The 18,906-nt window shown below is 41.2% G+C and overlaps 1 protein-coding gene across 1 annotated transcript; it reads right to left on the minus strand.

The window, feature by feature from the left end:
* Window positions 1–1,945: 1,945 nt before the first annotated feature.
* On the minus strand, window positions 1,946–17,243 carry LOC132114508 (protein Wnt-2b-A-like). The gene is made up of 5 exons (XM_059522656.1): window positions 16,435–17,243; window positions 12,740–12,960; window positions 6,521–6,798; window positions 6,020–6,284; window positions 1,946–3,110 (listed from the first exon to the last, which is right to left on the minus strand). The coding sequence occupies exons 1-5, from the start codon at window positions 16,629–16,631 to the stop codon at window positions 2,881–2,883; spliced, it is 1,191 nt and encodes a 396-aa protein (XP_059378639.1). The 5' UTR covers window positions 16,632–17,243; the 3' UTR covers window positions 1,946–2,880.
* Window positions 17,244–18,906: the final 1,663 nt, after the last annotated feature.

An 18,906-nucleotide genomic window follows, 5' to 3' on the forward strand; every position in this document is an offset into this window, starting at 1 on the left:
ATGGTACAAATGTGTACGTTTTGAAAAGGTACCAACCCAACCAACCAATTCCTGGTTGTGTGGATTCCCATTGAAGTGACTAGATTTGGTTACTACGAATTTACTGAACAACTGCAAATGTGCCCGCAGTTTACAGGCATTTCTGGTGCATAACAGGCTTTATACAGAAAATAAAGTGATTTATTGTCAATCAATTGTGTATTTCTTTTGATAAAATATATAAATCATAAATTGTTCTCAAGAGTCATTAAACGTTATCAGGAAACTGACCATTGTAAAAACAAATTTTTCCAATAAAAGCAAATCTTCTGAAAACATTTTGTACATAATCAAGGAGAGAAGGACATGCTATGGTTAGAAAACAAACTAAAATCACAAGCAGTCACAAGCCCCACTGTGACAGAGGCCTGTTCAAAGCTCCATCTGCCCTGTCATTAAACTAATCAGCTCATTATTGGACAGTTCAGGTCAGTCATTGGTCAGAATGGGAGGCCCTTTTATTAAAGAGTAACTAAACCCTAAACCAACTTTTTTTAGTTAATGATCTGTAAGAATGGGGCTTTATTAGTGCTGTTCATTGATTCGAGTAACTTTTTTGACATTTGAGTATAAAGTGTTTTAATTCTACAATACATGGTGTAAAAACGTCTGAGTGCTGCCCTCTTCAGGTTGAACGGTGGCTACTGCAATTGATTTTTCCTATTGGATGTTTGCGGTGGCAAGTGACCTAAGTGGTGGCAGGTGACGTAAGCAGTTTCCAGCTTACCACACCCCTTGGTGTGAGCTACCACGCCCTTGGCAGTATAAAACCATCTTGTTCCGTCAAAATCACTGTAGTGAGTCAGGAGCTGGAATTGTGATTATTGAAAACGACCAGGATAGACTATTATAGCATCTATTTAGCATAGCAATTATATAGTTATTTAGATTATTTTCTGTAGCCTATGTAGTTAATTAGCATAGTAGCATAGTATTGCATCAGTTAGGATAGCTTCAAGTTGGCATAGATTTATCTGTATTTAGTACAGTGGTCAGTATGGTATGTAGGTGTAGTGTTGCTGGTTGTAAAAGCACTGCTGCACTGCATAGTTTTCCAGCAGACTTTAAAATTAGGCGTGTGCAAACTGCATTTTACGAGGGATTGCTTCTCCAATGCAATGGATGTGGAAATGGGCTTCTCCACACAGCTCGCGCTGAAAAGCGACGCGGTGCGGGAGTTAAGACCGCAGTTTGAGCCAGCGGCTCGAATTGATATGGCTCAGGCCACAGACACCTCGACATCCTCCATTTCAGGTGAAGGTGGGGGAGAAAAGTCCTCTACTTCAAATGATCGCTCCGTTGCAAAGCTACTTGCGTCACTATAGTCACTCTCCATTTTAGCGACCCTGACAGCAGCTGTCAATCCATCACTGCGGGTCTCATGTTCACGCCCCACGCACTCAGCCCCGCCCTCGGTTCGTCCCCTCTATCTCCGCTGTGTTCTGCCCACTTTTCAGCATTTTTCAAATATTGCCAGTGGGTGGAGTCAGGCTCTGACCAGGGGTTTAGTTACCCTTTAAGCAGTGCTTACATTTGAGATCTCTCTTAAGATACCACAATGCAAACTCTGATTTAAACCAAGAGGTCAATTTCTGGCTGGTTAGCATGACCCCTTTAAGGCAAAGCTGAATTTGCAGCAGCCATCTTTAGTGTCGCATGATCCTTCAGAAAGCATCCTATATATATATATATATATATATATATATATTGATATGGATATATTTCATTATAATATAATAGATATTTTACCAGTGCTCAATCCTTTATAGATCACTTTAAAAAAGGATCAAGTTAACTTGCCATCATGTCATCATTATCCTGCAGTTCCAGAACAATTAGTCACATGACATTTATAGCTAAGGTAACTGGCTTAAAAAAAATACACTGGCAGAAGAGCATGTTGAAGAAAAGCAAAATAAAATTGACTCTTTATGTCATACTTAATGTCTTTATATGAACTTCTGCTGAAAAAATAATAACACAGTTTACAAGTACCACAGCACAGGAGAGCTAAAGAGAGCTTACACCTCTAGCAGTCACAGCCAGTTAACACCTTTCTTCATGTTTACACAGGCAATGATGAGTTTTATAAAAACATGTCCTTTTCGCTCCACTGTTAGCTAATGTCCTTAGTGCATGCTCATTTATGTTATTAATATTACCTCTGTAGCTTCCAGAGAAACTCTCTGTTAGGGCTCCATGTGGAGTGAGCAGCCCACATAGCTGTCATCCATTTTTTCCTCTTGAGCCCTTCTGACCAGCCTCAACCATTCTGTTATATTCAGTACCAATAATCATGGTAAAATACTGTCCAGTATATGGGCACGTGATGTATGTTAAGCAAACAGTTGTGTTTTCAATAACATGTGATGTACATATTCAGCTATTAGCCATGTAAATATCTGATGTTTTTTAAATGTTATTTTAAAAGCAGCACACCTTTTGTCACAAAACAACACTCACAGAACAAAATTCCACGTCAAAACGAAACAAAAAATACACCAACATGTTACAGCACAGGTTGTTCTTGAATCTTAAACCTTTACTGTCCTCTGATCAATTCAAAAGGGATAGAGAGAGAGAGAGAGAGAGAGAGAGAGAGAGAGAGAGAGAGAGAGAATAAAGAGAGATCAATCTGCCATATCGGGCAACGTGTGCAAGGCGCTCATGAGAAATGTAGATTTCAGTTGTAGTGCTTTCACAAAATTAGTTCAAATAAAGCCATGCAACAAATAAGAGGGATTTTGGGGGCAGGGTAAAAAAAAAAATGCAAGGGATGGACTTCATATCCCAGAATGCCGTGGATAAAATCCTGAGGAATGGGGGGGAAGTGGCCATGCCTCAGGTTTGGTCCAGCAATTCGGCAAGTTTAGGAGCTTTGCAGGTGTGAATGTCGACAGCCTCCTCGCAGTCTTTGCACTCGACGGAGCAACACCACTTAAACTTACACTCGCACTTTGTGATGCGTTTTATGCGTGTGGTGTCGTAGCCCCGCCCACAACACATGACCTCGCAGCCGTCGGTCCCCCGGGACATCTTGTTACAGACCCGACCAGCAGTACCCAATGAACCTAGAATGCAAAGAAGGAAAATGATTACTAGTTTGGCTCCAACACCCAGATTTTGGATGTCAAGTGGTGGCCCACAGTATCCTACACTGTAATAAATAAATCTGTAAAATAACAACAACAACAACAACAACAACAAAAGTACTGGCAGCTCACTGCTGAGACATTATCCATTAAGTGCAAGATTCAAAATACAGGAAAAACACCTGTAAAAAAAAAAAAACAAAAAAAAATATATATATATATATATATTAATATATTATTATTATTATTATTATTTTTGTGTACCCCCAAAATAAAACATTTTATAATGTATTAAGCCCACCATAAAAAAACAGTCAACAAATCACTTAATCATTAGATTAAATTAATTAAAAATGTAGATATAATTTTACTAGGATATATTTAGTATGCAATTATATGTATTTTTATATAAGCACCATGCTCTTTTATTATAAAAATCTTACAATAATAATATTCTAGCTAATATATATATATATATATATATATATATATATATATATATATATATTTTTTTTTTTTTTTTTTCTTATAATGTCATTTGTTTATTCATATAAATTATATTAACATATTTAGTATGCATATTTGTTTTCCATTTCTACACTTATATTTATGTTTATGTTGGTATTTATAACCCTTTTTTCATTCTTTTTGAGTCTTGACTATCAGAAAACACAACTAAAAGTTTAATAACAAAAATAATTAAATCAAAAAGATTCAAATTTGTAAAAGCATATTTCTTGTGATTAATAAATCACCAAAAAAAAAAAAAAAAAAAGATGTACCATATATATATATATATATATATATATATATATATATATATATATATATATATATATATATATATATATATATATATATAGTCTAAAGGTTCATTAAACAGTTTGATTAAAAAAAAGAAAAAAAAAAGTGATTCCTCTGACTATGTTTAATATGTGAACAGATTAACATTGATGGATCCATTAAAACAAATTCATGGAATATTTCCATTGTAAAAAAAGTTTCTTTAAATTGAAAAAGGTTCAATAGATTGTTGTTAAAATGTTCCTACCACTAAGAAAAAAATGGTTATTTTGAGAACTGTTGAAAGGTTCATTGGGGAACCTAAAACGGTATCGCTCTGACAAAAAAAGAAAGCTTTTTTTTACTTTTTTAGTAGCTTTCTTGTAATACAAAGTAACAAGGAAAGTAGGATCAAACATAATCGGAATGGTTTTTTGGCGAGTGTGTATGTTGATGTTTCGCAAGGTTAAACACACAGTGGACAGTGATGGTTTCTCTTTATATAAAAAAAAAACAAATAAAACAATCTCTGCCTGCCCTGCGGCCATGAAAACCAGAGAGTGATGGTTGTGCTGGCAGCTTTGAAAGAATGGGATTTGAAAAATGAGCCTGTTGTATCCTTGGGGTGCAAATTCCACTGGGGTGGTGGTGCTGGTGGTGGTTAGGGGGTAAGCGCATTGACCCTCTGAAATCACTGAGCTGTGAGCTGTCTGTCTGACCCAAACATACACTCAAACCATCACAGTGATGCATGAGCTGCAGTATTGATCTCAGAAAGCAGAGAAACACACTGTCCTAGCCAGGCAACATAACACGTTTCCAGTATGCTGTGAGTCGGCTAGTCAGTCTTAAGAATGTCCTGTATAATTAGATAGTGTCCACATTTCTTAGAGGGTGTTCACGTGTTCTTGTGTTCAAAAACAGCCAAGCAGGACTGAATACAAAAGGATTTATGACTGAGTGGCACACCTCCTAAAAACTTTACACTCAGAGATTACAAAAACAATCCATCTATATAAATGATAAATAATGTAATAATATTCATAATGTATTTTAGATATTAAATACAAATATAAATAAAAGTGTCTATTTCTGACACATCACCAACTGAACAAGGGATTTTTACAGGTATCCCAGATGATACAGACAGAGGTGTGTGAGAGCATCAAGGATTAACATAGCAAAAAAATCCCATCCCACCCCTTCTGACCCTGTCAAAGCCTCTGTTGCCCTTTTTACCCTTAAGGTTTGTGGTTAGGTTTAGGTCAGGGCAGGGCAGGTGTGAGAGTCAATTTACCTCAGTTAATGAATCCCATCTTTCTCTACAATATCAGGTCATGTAAAAAATGAACATAGCATACAACTATGGATCTCAGGAGTGAGGATCGTCTAAGGAAAGTAACAGTGTCTATTAGAGTCTATTAGTCTTGAAAAAATTAAGCCATTTATATTCTCTCATAGGATATTTCAAGGAATACTATATTCTGGCTTTTGACTCGTCAGACAGGCTGAGGACATCCTGTGTTCTGACGTCTGGTATAATCGAACCCTTAATTCTGAGAAATCTGTGAAACCCAAATTTTACATTAATTTTGTTAGCAGCAGAATTAACTATTTGTGTCATTAGTAATGCATCAGTCACAATAGTTTAATTCTACTTGCATTATTACTAAATGAGTTTACAGTGCTTGAAAGGCATTGCTGTACTGATATTCATCAAACATTTAGGCTTGGTTTATTCTAAACTATTAAACCCTATTTATTAAACAACTGGACAATTAATTTAACCTGAACATCTTAACATTCAGACTTTGTGCTGGAGATCATGTCGATGGTCATGATGCATGGTATCTTTGATTCATTTGTAAAGCTTGTGCTTTTTAAGAAATATAAGTGAAAACATTTGCTTTTTAATGCATGTATTCTTTGTGGAACAGGCATAACCAAAAGCAATCTTCAAAAAAAAAAAAAAAAAAAAATATATATATATATATATATATATAGGCACTTTTAATACTCTGTTAGTGGCTTGCAAGCAGTTATAATTCCTTCAGGAAATTTATATTTAGTTACTTTGTGTTTTTTGCACTTTTTCTCCTTTTTACCTGCAGCTTTGTCCATGACACAGTAATCAGGTGAGTTTTCAAAGTACACCAGATCATTTTTTGTGGCTTTCCTGAAGTCTTTATTGGCTACTGTGAATCCTGTCCCATCTTGGTTCATGGTGACCTCGATTGCTCCATTGTATTTCTTGCGAAGGTAGTCTCCCGTTTTACGGAAATCCGACATTGCCAACCAGCAGGTTCTCAAAGTGCACGACCCACTGACTCCATGACATTTACACTCCAGCTTCATAAAGCGCTTTACAGCCTGTAAAAAAGAGAAAAACCAAGAAAACGTCCCTATGAACAGATTCCACGTGGCCAAGAATAGCTGCAGAATGTAAAGAGAGTTTTACAGGAACGTTATCGTAGAACAATGTCAATGTGTCAGTATTTATATACCAAAATACTGAGCTGTTTAGTTGTAGGTGTAGGTATTTTATTTCTTGGGGTTTCTCCAACACTGAGGTGGAGTTATATTATATTGAATGCATATAATCTTACCATTCTCCCACAGCGGTTGTTATGAAGGTTCATGAGTGCTCGTGCGTCTTTTACTGTTTGCTCTTTTGCATCTACGAAAGCTTTGGCGAACTTTATCCCATAGTTGACGTTATCACTGCAGCCACCCCAGTCAAAGTCTCCTCGTTCATCACTTGCCCGGCCGCGCTTGTGGGGGTCACAGTTACACGTCTTTAGCTCCCCCTGACTGCAGGCGCGGGTAATGGCGAAAACCACTCCCGCTGAGGAGATTGCATATACGAACGCCGCCTCACGACTGCCTGCGAAGACAAGAATCATGAAGCCACAACAAACACATTCAGGTCCTTTATCCGACACTCACAAACACTTAATTACACCCTCCGCTGTCATTTAATCCCAAACAGCACTTCTGATTTGTCCGCTAGAGACCTGCAGCATGAGTAGCCCCAGTGTGAGTGTTTTGTTTAAATATTAGTACAGGCCTAATCCCTCCAGGGTGGGCCGTTCTCTGCTAGGATAAATAGTTTGAAGGCTAGCAGTCTGATAGTGAACTGCCTCAGTCATTTTCTAACCTTAACTTGCTATTTCTAAGCATCTTGCATGTTTGGACTCACATCACTCACACTGATTCCTTTAGCCTTATTTAGCAAGGATGCATTAACTTGACAATAAACACATTTAAAATGTCACAAACAGTTTCCTTTTAAATGAATGCTACAAGATCTACTGGACAAACGATAGTAAGCAATTGTTCCAACATGGCTAATAATGTTACATTTTTCTTTAGCACTAAATCAGCATATTAGAATAAATTCTGAAGGATCATTTGACATTAAAAACTGGAGTTATGTCTGCTGAAAATGGAGTTGTATAAAAAAAAATTGTATTTTAAAATATATTAAGGTAGAAAATTATTATAAAAATGTAATAACATTTCACAGTGCTGTTTTTCTTTTGAACTGTAGTGTTACATTTCTTGCATTTTTTTTTTTTTTTTTTGTGAAAGGTAAGATGTTTCCATTACAGTAAAATGTGTTCTTATTATGATATTGAATTAATATTATATGGCATTACTAAAGAACATATCAATAGATTTTGGTTCGATTTTTAAAGCCAATATCTTTTAAATTACCTGAGAGTGTTAGTGTTAGGGTTATAGGGCACAGCCTTAAAATATTGTTTTAATGGAGTGTTTTTTTTTTTTTTTAGGATTCCCTGCCTAGATCTCAGTGTAAAGTCATCCTTCTCGTGCAGTTCTTAAGTTTCCTGTTGCAGCTAAAATGTGTTTCAGTGATCCGTACTCATGTAGTACAATGACATCTGGAGGACATCTATGTCTGAATTGGTCCATCATTCATACAGATATATATTCTCCATAGAAAAAAATATTTAAATAGTACAGTTGCCGTATATAGGAGAATCCTCTCTTGGCAGTCATTCCAATTCTAATTCCATTTCATAAACTGAATACGTGCAGTGCTGCGAGAGTCTGTCCGGCTGCCAGAATCATCTCTCTAAACATTTACATCCACTATGCCTGTTTATGTGGTGAAGAGGCATAGAGAATGCTGAGGGGCGATATTTTCACACAGGGATCTCTGGAACGCTGTATGAAAGCCAAAAAGAAAGCACATTTACAGTGCAGATTTCTTGAGTAAACTTCAGGTTCAGACTGATTTAAATGATCCTGTGGGGTTATGTCTGTTTATCACACCTGATCAGGGATTTATGTGAATGTGGCTGGATGTTCCTGTGAGATCCGAGGTGTTTCATTAATATCCCACAGTGATAAACAGCAACGGATGTGTCCAAGAGGGCAACTGTTTAAAATATCATTATTCTATTCTAATCCATACTGATTTACTGTGGTGACATTATGGCATGATGATCTAGGTAATTAAATTAAATTAAATGTATGCATTTAGCAGACGCTTTTATCCAAAGCGACTTACAGTGCATTCAGGCTATCAATTTTTACCTATCATGTGTTCCTGGGGAATCGAACCCCCAACCTTGCACTTGATAGCGCAATGCTACCAATTGAGCTACAGGAACACTATTAACCATATGAGAATGTGTATCTGACTGGGTGAGAGCACACAGACGTGTATAATGTAAATAATTAATGTAAATAATTAAAATTTAATTTTAAATTGTTTTTAAAAGAAAAGAAAAAAAGCATCCTATGTGCACCAAGGCTGCATTTATTTGAATAAAAATACAGTAAAAGTAGTTCCTCTTCAGGAACTCGAGCTGCGTTGAGAACGAATGGGGAACTTGTCCAGCGTGACGTCTCTGAATAACGTGAATAATCATTCCAATGGAAGGGCAAGACGTCATAGGCGGGTGACATCAGAGACCAGGAAGCATTAAAGCATGAGCGGAGGCGGAGCGGTGGTTGTGCTGGCGGGAATCTCTTTCGGATCTGCTGGAAGGAATGTAAGATGGGCAAGTCCCTATCTTTTTTCTTAGCCACCAGATCCGGGGCCCGCTCTCTGGGGTCGGAAGCCCGCGTTTGCAATACTTTCTCCCTGATGAGAGGGCGCGACGCGCTGCCTGTCTTTCTCTGAGGAGATTGATGTGGAAAGGCGTCGATGAACTCGCCAGTTGCACAAGCACCAGTCACACAAGCATAGAATGGTGCTGAGGCATGGCGGCGACCGCGATAGCGGGAATCGCACATGATCTGGTGAACGGGTTGGAGACGGCTCGTCTTATCTCCACCCGTGTTCACTAGATCTAGAGCTCGTTCTCGAGGCTTGGAAACCAGCACTGCGGTTTCTTCGCCCTCTGAGACAGCTCGCTGCTGCTGCTGCATGCTCTCTCGCCAGGCACGCTCCCATCTAGGGATGTAATTTCTTGTGTGAGAACACGTGTGTACCGCTCTTCCTCTGAGGAGGTTGAGGCGGTCAGGGGCTGCTGGGCGGAGCAGTCCCAACCGTGTTCCAGCCCCTCGTGCCGGGGATGTCCCTTTTTGTACTCCGCAGTCGCTAGAGTCAGAGTGGCGCTCCCAGGCCAAAGGCTTCTAGTGGAAAGCAGTTCTACGGACCCGTTGTTTTCGCTGGATAGCCTTCATCATAAAATCCTGACGCCTAAGGCCTAGGACGTTTTGAGGGCCAGCTCTCTCTGGGGAAGAGTGGTGTACACTGCATTACATGGTGCCCGTCTCTCCTTGGTGCCTTCAGGAGATCGTTCTGCCAACCCAGCCGGTGTTCCAGGGCGCAGCGATCTCCGGCAAGCGCTTCTCTCAGTTACCGCCCGGAAACGTAGCGGTGCTGAGAGGCTCGCTACCTCTACGGAGGTCTCTAGAGCAGCTAGTATGGTCGTCCCCTGCCGGTCCACCGCTTCAGGGCACCGAGCTAATGACTCTAGGCGCACCAGAGGCCAATTTCGCGAGACTGGTTCCCTTAGGAGGTCACATGGCAGTGTGGGAGCCCCTGCCAAGTGTACTTCACGGGGTCCTGCCCCGAGCAAGCTCTGGTCTAGTCTTCCTAGCAGATGATGTGGGTCTGAGGACCGTCGTTTTTAGGAGACTTCAGCTACCTCAGAGGGCAGGCCCCTCTGGGGAAGAGCGGTGTACACCGCTTTACACGGTGCCGTCTCCTCTGTGCCCTCAGGAGATCGGTCTGCCAACCCTGCCGGTGTTCCAGGGCGCAGCGGTCTCCAGCGAGCGCTTCTCTCAGTTACCGCCCGGAAACGTAGCGGTGCTAAGAGGCTCGCGACCTGCTGGGAGGTTTTCAGAGCACCTAGTTCGGCCGTCTCCTGCCGGTGTGCCGCTTCAGGGCACCGAGCTAATTGCTCTGATGCCACCAGAGATCAGTCTTGAGAGGCCGATTCCCTTAGTAGACTATTTGGCAGCGTGAAAACGACTGCCAAATGTGTCTCAGTGGGTCCTGTACACTGTAGTGAGAGGCCACAGAATCCAGAATCTGGTGGGCCCCAAGCAGGCTCTGGTAATGGAACAGAAGTAGACTCTCTCTGAGGACGGAGACCATCGAGTTGGTCCCTCCTTGGGTTGCAGAGTCCGGGTCCTACAGCTTCACTGTTCCGAGGAAGGATGAGGTGTTGTGTCCTTTTCTAGATCTGTGCTTTTTGAACGGGCGCTGCCTACGTGCCTTGGATATGTGGAGGAAGCCTTGGTTCTTGTCTCAGGGCCCGGTGCTGGGAGCTCCATGTCGCCGTGTGATGCTAGCGACGGACGTGTCCCTCACCGGCTGGGGTTAGGTCATGAGTGGCCACTCTGCCCGCGGTCTGTGGAGTGGTCGCCATCTGACATGGCACATCAACTGCCTGGAGATGCTGGCCGTGCTTCGTGCACTTCGTTATTTTCTCCCAGACCTAAGAGGTCACCATGTGTTGGTGCGCACCAACAACACAGCGGTGGTCTCTTACGTCAACCACCAAGGAGGTCTGCACTCACGCCATTTATACAACTAGCGTACCAGATCCTTGTGTGGGCCCAGGACATTTCTTCTCGCTCAGAGCAGTTCACATTCTTGGGCATCTTAACGTGGGAGCAGACATCCTGTTGAGGCAGGGGCTGAGGCCCGGGGAATGGCGGCTTCACACTGAGGTGATGAAGCAGAGTTGGAGAGGTTGGACAGACTTGGGTGGATCTGTTTGCGACTCGAGAGACATCACACTGTCCCCTCTGGCTTCCTCTGACTCATCCAGCTCCACTGGGGCTGGATGCCAATGTACAGACATGGCCGAGGCTTCATCTGTAAATTTTTCCCCCGATTGCTCTGCTCTCGGGAGTTCTAGAGAGAGTGCGCCGGGACGGAGTCCGGCTGCTGTTAGTAGCCCCATTCTGGACGGGCCGGGTATGGTTCCTGGGCCTGATTTCTCTTTTTGATGGCACTCCATGGGAGGTTTTCGTCAGGAGAGATCTCCTCTGGCAGGCGGAGGGTGCGCCCCCGCATGGAGCTTAGAGGCTGTAGGTGTGGTCTCTGAGGAGGCACAACTCTTAGCTTCCGGTCTCTCAACCGAGGTTGTAAGACCGTTCTCCAATCCAGAGCTCCCTCAATGAGGAAACTGTATGCCTTGAAGTGGAAGCTTTTCATTTCTTGGTGCGGAGACCGCCAGCTCGACCCAGTTAACTGCCCGGATGGTACAGTGCCGGAGTTCCTGCAGGCTCTCCGCAGGGTTGACCCACTCCACCCTGAAGGTCTATGTGGCGGCCATGGTGGCCTACCGCGCCCCTCTCGGTGGCCAGTCAGTGGGCAGAAACCCTCTGGTTACATGTTTCCTCCATCGTGCGCTGAGGCTGAGGCCTCCGGCCAGAAGAAGCCTATGCTAAGCGGTGATCAGGATGCTATCCTAAGCCTCGAGTCCTCTGATCTCCCCTCTCCTGGGGGTCAAGAATCACTCCTTCTGAAGTTTGGCCATTGGACGGGTTGTCCCCGATTTCTGTCAGGCTCCTTCTCCTTCTCTTGCTTTAGCTGTGCTCTTTCACATAAGGCAGAGATTTGAAAGTCTGGCGGTGTGGGCATTCTCGTCCCCCATTCGTTCTCGACGCAGCTCGAGTTCCTGAAGAGGAACGACTAAGGTTACGCATGTAACCCTGGTTCCTCGAAGGAACAAGACGCTGCGTCGCAGTGCCACACTTCCGGCATCTCTGGCCGGCGCTTGCTTCATCCTTTGAGGCTGATTACGGGCTTCGCCGTTCATGCTTTTATGCTTCCTGGTCTCTGACGTCACCCGCCTATGACATCATGCCCTTCCATTGGACTGATTGTACACGCTATTCAGAGACGTCACGCTGGACGCGTTCCCCATTCGTTCTCGACGCAGCGTCTCGTTCCTTCGAGGAACCAGGGTTACATACGTAACCTTAGACGTTTTTCATTTCTTATTATTATCAATATTAAAACCTTTTTGATTCTTTATGTTTTTTAAGAAACCATGAAATGTTACTGTTCAAAAATTTTGAGTTATAATATATGACTTTTATTCAGCAAGGACAAATGTAATTGACCAAAAGTGTAAAATATTAGAATGATTTCTGAAGGATCATGTGACACTGAAGTGTGGAGTCATTTTAAATTTTAATAAATTTTCACAATATTACTGTTTTAGTATATATATATATATATATATATATATATATATATATATATATATATATATATATTCAAATAAATGCTTAAAAGGCATAAAAAATGCTTTAAAAAAAATCATAATTATTTCTTTGAATGCTTTTGCTTCCAAAACACACACTGACACATTCCTAGTACTCACTGCGCTGTATGACTCTGCCAAAAACGGTATGGTCTCTGTCCAGTGCGCTGCAGTTCCAGCGATGATGACGGAATTGATGCTGGCACTCTCGAATCCACTCTTTAGCCCCGCCCCCAATCGACTGCATGATGTCTGGATGCTTCTGACACAACTGCCTCTGTTTATTCACCAGCCCGGGAATATTGTCACAGATAACACGGGCACCAAGGGCTCCAATATACCTGAAGAACAGATACAAAAACATAGAGGCTTAAAACCTGAATCGCTCCAATTTATCTCAGCAGTTTTTGTCAGTTGGTTTTTGTGATCAAATATCATTCCAAAAATCAGTAAACATTCAGTGATTACGCATTGTCTAATGCCAAAGAATCTGATGATTGAGTCTGAACATTCCCAGAATCTTACCACTCATGATTGGAATTTCAGAGAGAAGTTTGGCAAACTGACATTTGTCATAAACATGACATTCACAAACCAACAATTATTTATGATTTATTTGAAGGCAATTGCATAATAAGTGCAACATCAACAGATTTGGAATACGTTTTTGAGCCCTAGATGATAAACTTGCATTTTGAGGTAAAATTGTTCGTTTTTTAGACTATCTGATGTCATGTTTGGTTCTACTTAATCCAATCAGCCAATCAGAACAGAAGGTGATTTAATGAATTATGATGCATTCTATCTCTCTTTTACTCTCTGTATAGTTTTCACTCGCATTCTGATGTTTCAATCCATCCATTTATGTGTCTAATGGCAACAGACACTGGCATAAAATTCCTCTCGTTCTCATGCACTCCCAAAACTGTATCACATCAAGCCTAAACTCAGCCTTCACATAAAAACACACACTAGCTCATGTCAGACAAAAGCAGGATTTAGTTCCAAATATTTTAGTCTGCTAAAATGAGCATTTATAATGACAAATGAAGGTTTTACCTTTTGAAAAAGTCTTTGTGAATGCTGATCAACATTTTTATTATGACTGTGTTCCTCCCACTTCGATGCCTCATTTGACAGTGATTATAGGGCTTTATCGTCCCCTGTGCTTTGTGTTCGATAGAGTTTGGAAACACTCACTCACTCACACACACACCAGGCTGGTCTCACAAACCGTAGTGGTTTGCAGGTTGGCTTTACCAGCAGGGGTAAATCATTATCCACAGGACCACAACCACATGCTGTAAAAACACAGTAAAATCTGATCTCATTTACACTGCATGTCTATCTGTGTGTAGATAGGCTTGACTGGGCATAGAATGTCCGACTGTAGAAATTTGTTGCTTCTACTACCCAAATAGAGGGTGAAAACTCCTCTCTTCTGTATTTGTCTCCATCTCTCTGTATCTTCCCATCTTTGTCACTTTTCATTATTGGTTGAATTACATTTTCTACTTTATATAGACAAAAAATCAAGTAAAGGAAATTCTCAGGCCCTTGATGAAAGATCAAAATTAGTATCAACATACTATTTTATATCTTTCATACTTTTCATCTGAATCAGAGCCCTAAGTTTTCCAGGAGTCTGCTGTTCTGGATGGATCATTCGGGAACTGTTGGAACTTACGTTTGCCATAATGTTGCAATCTTTATGTGTGCAGATTGCAATATGGCTGGACGATTACAAAACTAGCTTGTGCATCATCCAGAATTGAACTAAGAAATGAAAGAAATTCATATGACTGTAATTTTTAACTAGAAATGCAAAGTTTGTCAAGACATGTCGACCTTGTTTTAAAAAAGTTTACATGTTTTAAGATAAACGGATTCCAATAGGAATTCCAATTCAACATCCTGTGGGGTGTGTCCAATTTTCAGGTCTGAATTTTGTCCAACCCTAGAACAAAAGGTCAAAGATGAAGTTCACTTCAAAAGACACACACATACACACACACACACACACACACACACACACACACAAACACACACACACACACACACACACACACACACACACACACACACCTTTCTATTTGTGTGGAAGTCCAGGGCAGGCTTAAAACTGGCTTCATCTGTGTGTGTGTGTGTGTGTGTGTGTGTGTTTGTGTGTGTGTGTGATATCAGTCCACTAGTATGAGACGCTAACAAACCGCCCAGTAGCTTAAGAGGATTCCTGCTCTGTCTGCTTAAAGTGATGGATGAGCAGATCAGAGAGAGCAAGAGAAAGAGGGAGCAAGAGATCCCTTTCTCTCCGGCTGGTGAGTGCCTCACATTGGGAATGTCAGCCTGACTTATTACACCACAATAGTGACAAAGGACATGCTTTCCTCTGTACATGCATGTTTTATTCTTGGTATAATGAGCAAAAACATTAAATTAACTTTTGTCTTCTTAGTCACAAACACAACCATATACACACATATTCTGTGAATTCATAAAGCCCAACCATTCCCCAACTACATGTGAGAAATGGGCATGTGGCTGGTTTCTTCATGATTGTTCAGGCTAACTGCACTGTAGTCACCAGCTAAGTGTTTGTGCATACACATCTAAGCAGGAGGCCTGGCACATATTGCAGTTGTTTCATTTATTTCTTTGTTATTGGCTGGCACCACACATCAAGCGCACCATGAAAACCCGACCCATAATTGTGATATAATGATGTGCAGGGCCTGTTACTATACATAAGCACAAGCTCTGGGGAAAACCCCATTCCTCACGAGACTTTTTTGAGGGGGAGAACCTATGATTTGTGTGTTTCTAGAATAACTGTTTTAAATGCCAATATCTTGGTGGGGAGAGCGGTGAAGCTGCTTCCTGCACCAAGCGCGATGTGTGTGTTCGTTTTAGTACTTGAGTCGACTGCCATCTCCCGACCTCTGTCTACCCACCACCAGGGTGCGAATTATGGGGAGTTTGGGGGGTCTGAGACCCATAATTATGGCTCTAACCCCCTAAAAGGAAATAAAAACATAAGGTTTGGGGTCTCACGACTATGTATTCATTTAAATATAAGTATAGGTCTACACATATTTCAACAGCGTTTTCAAACAAACAAAAAAACTGTGTTTTAGTAACCACAAAAGTTAGATTACAAGTTATTCAGACCGCGCTAAACAGATGCTCGCGAACAGCGCGCGTTCGCCTGAGAATATATAGCAACAGCTATATCAGTATATGTTTTATCACTTCATTATATTTACATAGGATGAGAAATTAATAAAAATAATAATAATACAATTTTGTTATTAATTTACAATAGCAAACTGTAGTTTGGGCACCACGACATTCGGCTGCTCGAAACGAACATCAACATATTTCGCCCTGACAAATTACAGACAAATATAGCTTTTTTCTTTTCTTTTTTCCTTTTTTTTTTAAAAGTCAAACACACTGACACAAGCCCTACAATTTAAATTACAATTAAAACGCAGATAATACTGAAAACATTACTCCAAGGTTTTAAACCTCTGTTTTTCATTAGCTTCTCCTCCATGTGTTTTTAAGAGTATAAAAACAGTACTGTACACACATACCTCACTTAAACGCAAACCACTAAAACTGAACTGTAACTTATAAAAATTAGAATAATGTACCTAATAATAACCATTTGCAAATGATCTCCCAACTGATAGACGCTCAGTCAACGTGAGCTGAGAAAAAACAAACAAACAAACAAACAAAAAACACCCGGCTTCTGCGCGCGAGTGTGGGCCGGCAGCGGCGCGCGGGGATGCTGGACGCTAGCTACTCACCACCAGGACGAGTCCACGCGCGGTGTGAGGATGAGCAGGAGAAACAGGAGTGCGCAACACAACCGCGACGACGCACGGGGACCGTAGGATGAGCCTGCGCTGTTTCTGATTATACGTCTTAATCCTAAATCTCCGGGAACAGCAGTAGATCTGTTGAGAATCCGAGGCGACCCAAGAACTTTACCGCAGCCAAACATAGTTGAGCGTGTCCTCCAGCGATGATAAGAAAACACGATGCTGTATTATGGGAAACCGGTGTAAAGACCGTTTAGGTCTGCGGGGACCTGCTAGAGTTGGGATTGCTGATAGCTGGACAGATGTAGAGCTCCGTTCGGACGATGCACGGACGGATATCATGTATCTGCCCGGATATTAGCGTGTGCCATAAAAGTATTCCCCAAAATCTGGCAACCGCAGCAGAAATAATCCAAGCCAGACGGCAGGTTCAGAGTGCGCTTTCTTTCTTTTCTACTTTCTCTTGAGAACAGATGAAGTCTCGATGAGGTGCAATTTGATCAGAAAGAGTGCCAACTTTCCCACTTTTTCTCCCCACGCTTTGCGTTCAGGCAGGGCTGTGAAACACGCGCCTCTTCGTTTTTCCATTGGAGTCTGCGAGCGCTGATAGCAGACTGCGCGAGATAAACCGGGGCGATGAACTGTGCGAACTGCAGGACGAAGGGGTGGGCGACGGGGGGAGAGAGAGAGGGGCGATAGGAATGTTGACAGCCCGCCGTGTCTCCGCTCTTATTGGGCAGGGCTCTCAGAGACCGGAGCCCCTGGGAAGCTTGAGCTCGCGCGGGATGCGCGCCGTTCCCTGGTCACTGGAGACACGCGCCACACATTACTTTCACCTGCTGAACGACACGCAGCATCATCATTTACACACCAATACGGAATTCATGCTCACAATTTAATAAACACAGCAGAATATTACTGATATGATAGGAGACACACAGTTTTTTAATCTTTGTCATAATAATAATAAAAATAAGCGGTTCAGATAGTTCAGGGTATCAAAGACAAAAACCATGGAACTGAAATGTAAGGCATATTTTTAAATGTATAATTTTGGCGAATTAAAACGTTATAGTGTTGATTTTAGGAATGCCGTATAGGGACAAATATTCATTAATCAATTATCAAATATCCAGTGACTGAAAAAATATTTATATTATAAAGATAAGCATATATGCTGTTTTTCTTGTTATATTTTTCTCTTATACTATGCAATTGCAAACCCCATAAAATGATCGATGTAGCCTATCTAGAAATGAAATACTTATTACAATCACATATTTTAATGCACTAAAGCTTGCATCATTCGCACTGATTGTAGCAATTGCTAGGCCTTTATCATCTGGAGAGATGCGCGTCTGAATACACAAGCTCGTGTTTACAGATAAGGCTCTAGAGCTTGCACGAGCGCTGCTGTGTATAAACATCGCGCGGATTCCAGTTTCAAAACATCACATGTATAGTTTCCTGTTGCATTACTCTCTTCATTAATGCAACATGCAGGGGATATAATATGTTATAATTATCACGGCATCCCATGGCTGCAGCTGCACGGCTCCAGACAAGATAGACAATTTTAAAAAACACAATAGCAACTTCAGCTCCAGATGAGGGATCTGCAACACCCAATACTGTAACACTTCACTGAGCACTTGAAAGTGAACTGACACAGAAATAGGCCCAAATCCCCATTGGAATTGAAACTATTAGAGTTAACTGCACTTTCCACCAAGGATTAAATTAGCAATTGTAATGTTTAGTTGTAAATCCTAAATTAGGCTAATCTTCTAGTCGTGAAATTTTAATTTGTACTTAAACTTTACCCCCTTTGATGCTTTTGTCCACCTAAAGCTGGCATGGTTTATACAGTAGTCTGTGAATCATAGAGGCCTATACACTAAATGTGGAGGAGAACATGTCAGTTCAGATGGTGATCCTATTGTGTAAAAAAAAAAACCCACAAAAAAGAAGAGAGAAAGATAGAGAGAGAGGAATTTGCCAGCCTGTTCGAGTGAATTTTAGTCAAGAAATGTGTCTTTTGAAGTTATACATTCATACTGAAGCAATTTATATTATTGGACAGAACAAGACATCTTGGGATTTTTTAAACTGAGAGACTATACTCTAATAAAATAATTCAGTATGTTCAATCTACATATTTCTGGTTGAGTACACCTGATAACACCAACTTCCAGAGCATCTTCTGCATATTTGACCTCTTTCCAACAGTGGCTGCATAATTTTGAGTCCCACTGAGGACTACTGAAGGACGCAACTATTACAAAAGATGAAAACATTTACTAATGCTCAAAAGAAGGCAATATTATGCATTAAGAGGTAGGGACGAGGACGGGGTTAATTATCAACATTTTGCATATTCTACAAGGGGTAACTTATGAGCATAACTATAAACTGCATTTCACATATAACCCCTGTACAAGTATTCATGCGAACATA

This window comes from Carassius carassius, chromosome 34 (genome assembly GCF_963082965.1).
Source record: "Carassius carassius chromosome 34, fCarCar2.1, whole genome shotgun sequence".
Lineage (NCBI taxonomy): Eukaryota > Metazoa > Chordata > Actinopteri > Cypriniformes > Cyprinidae > Carassius > Carassius carassius.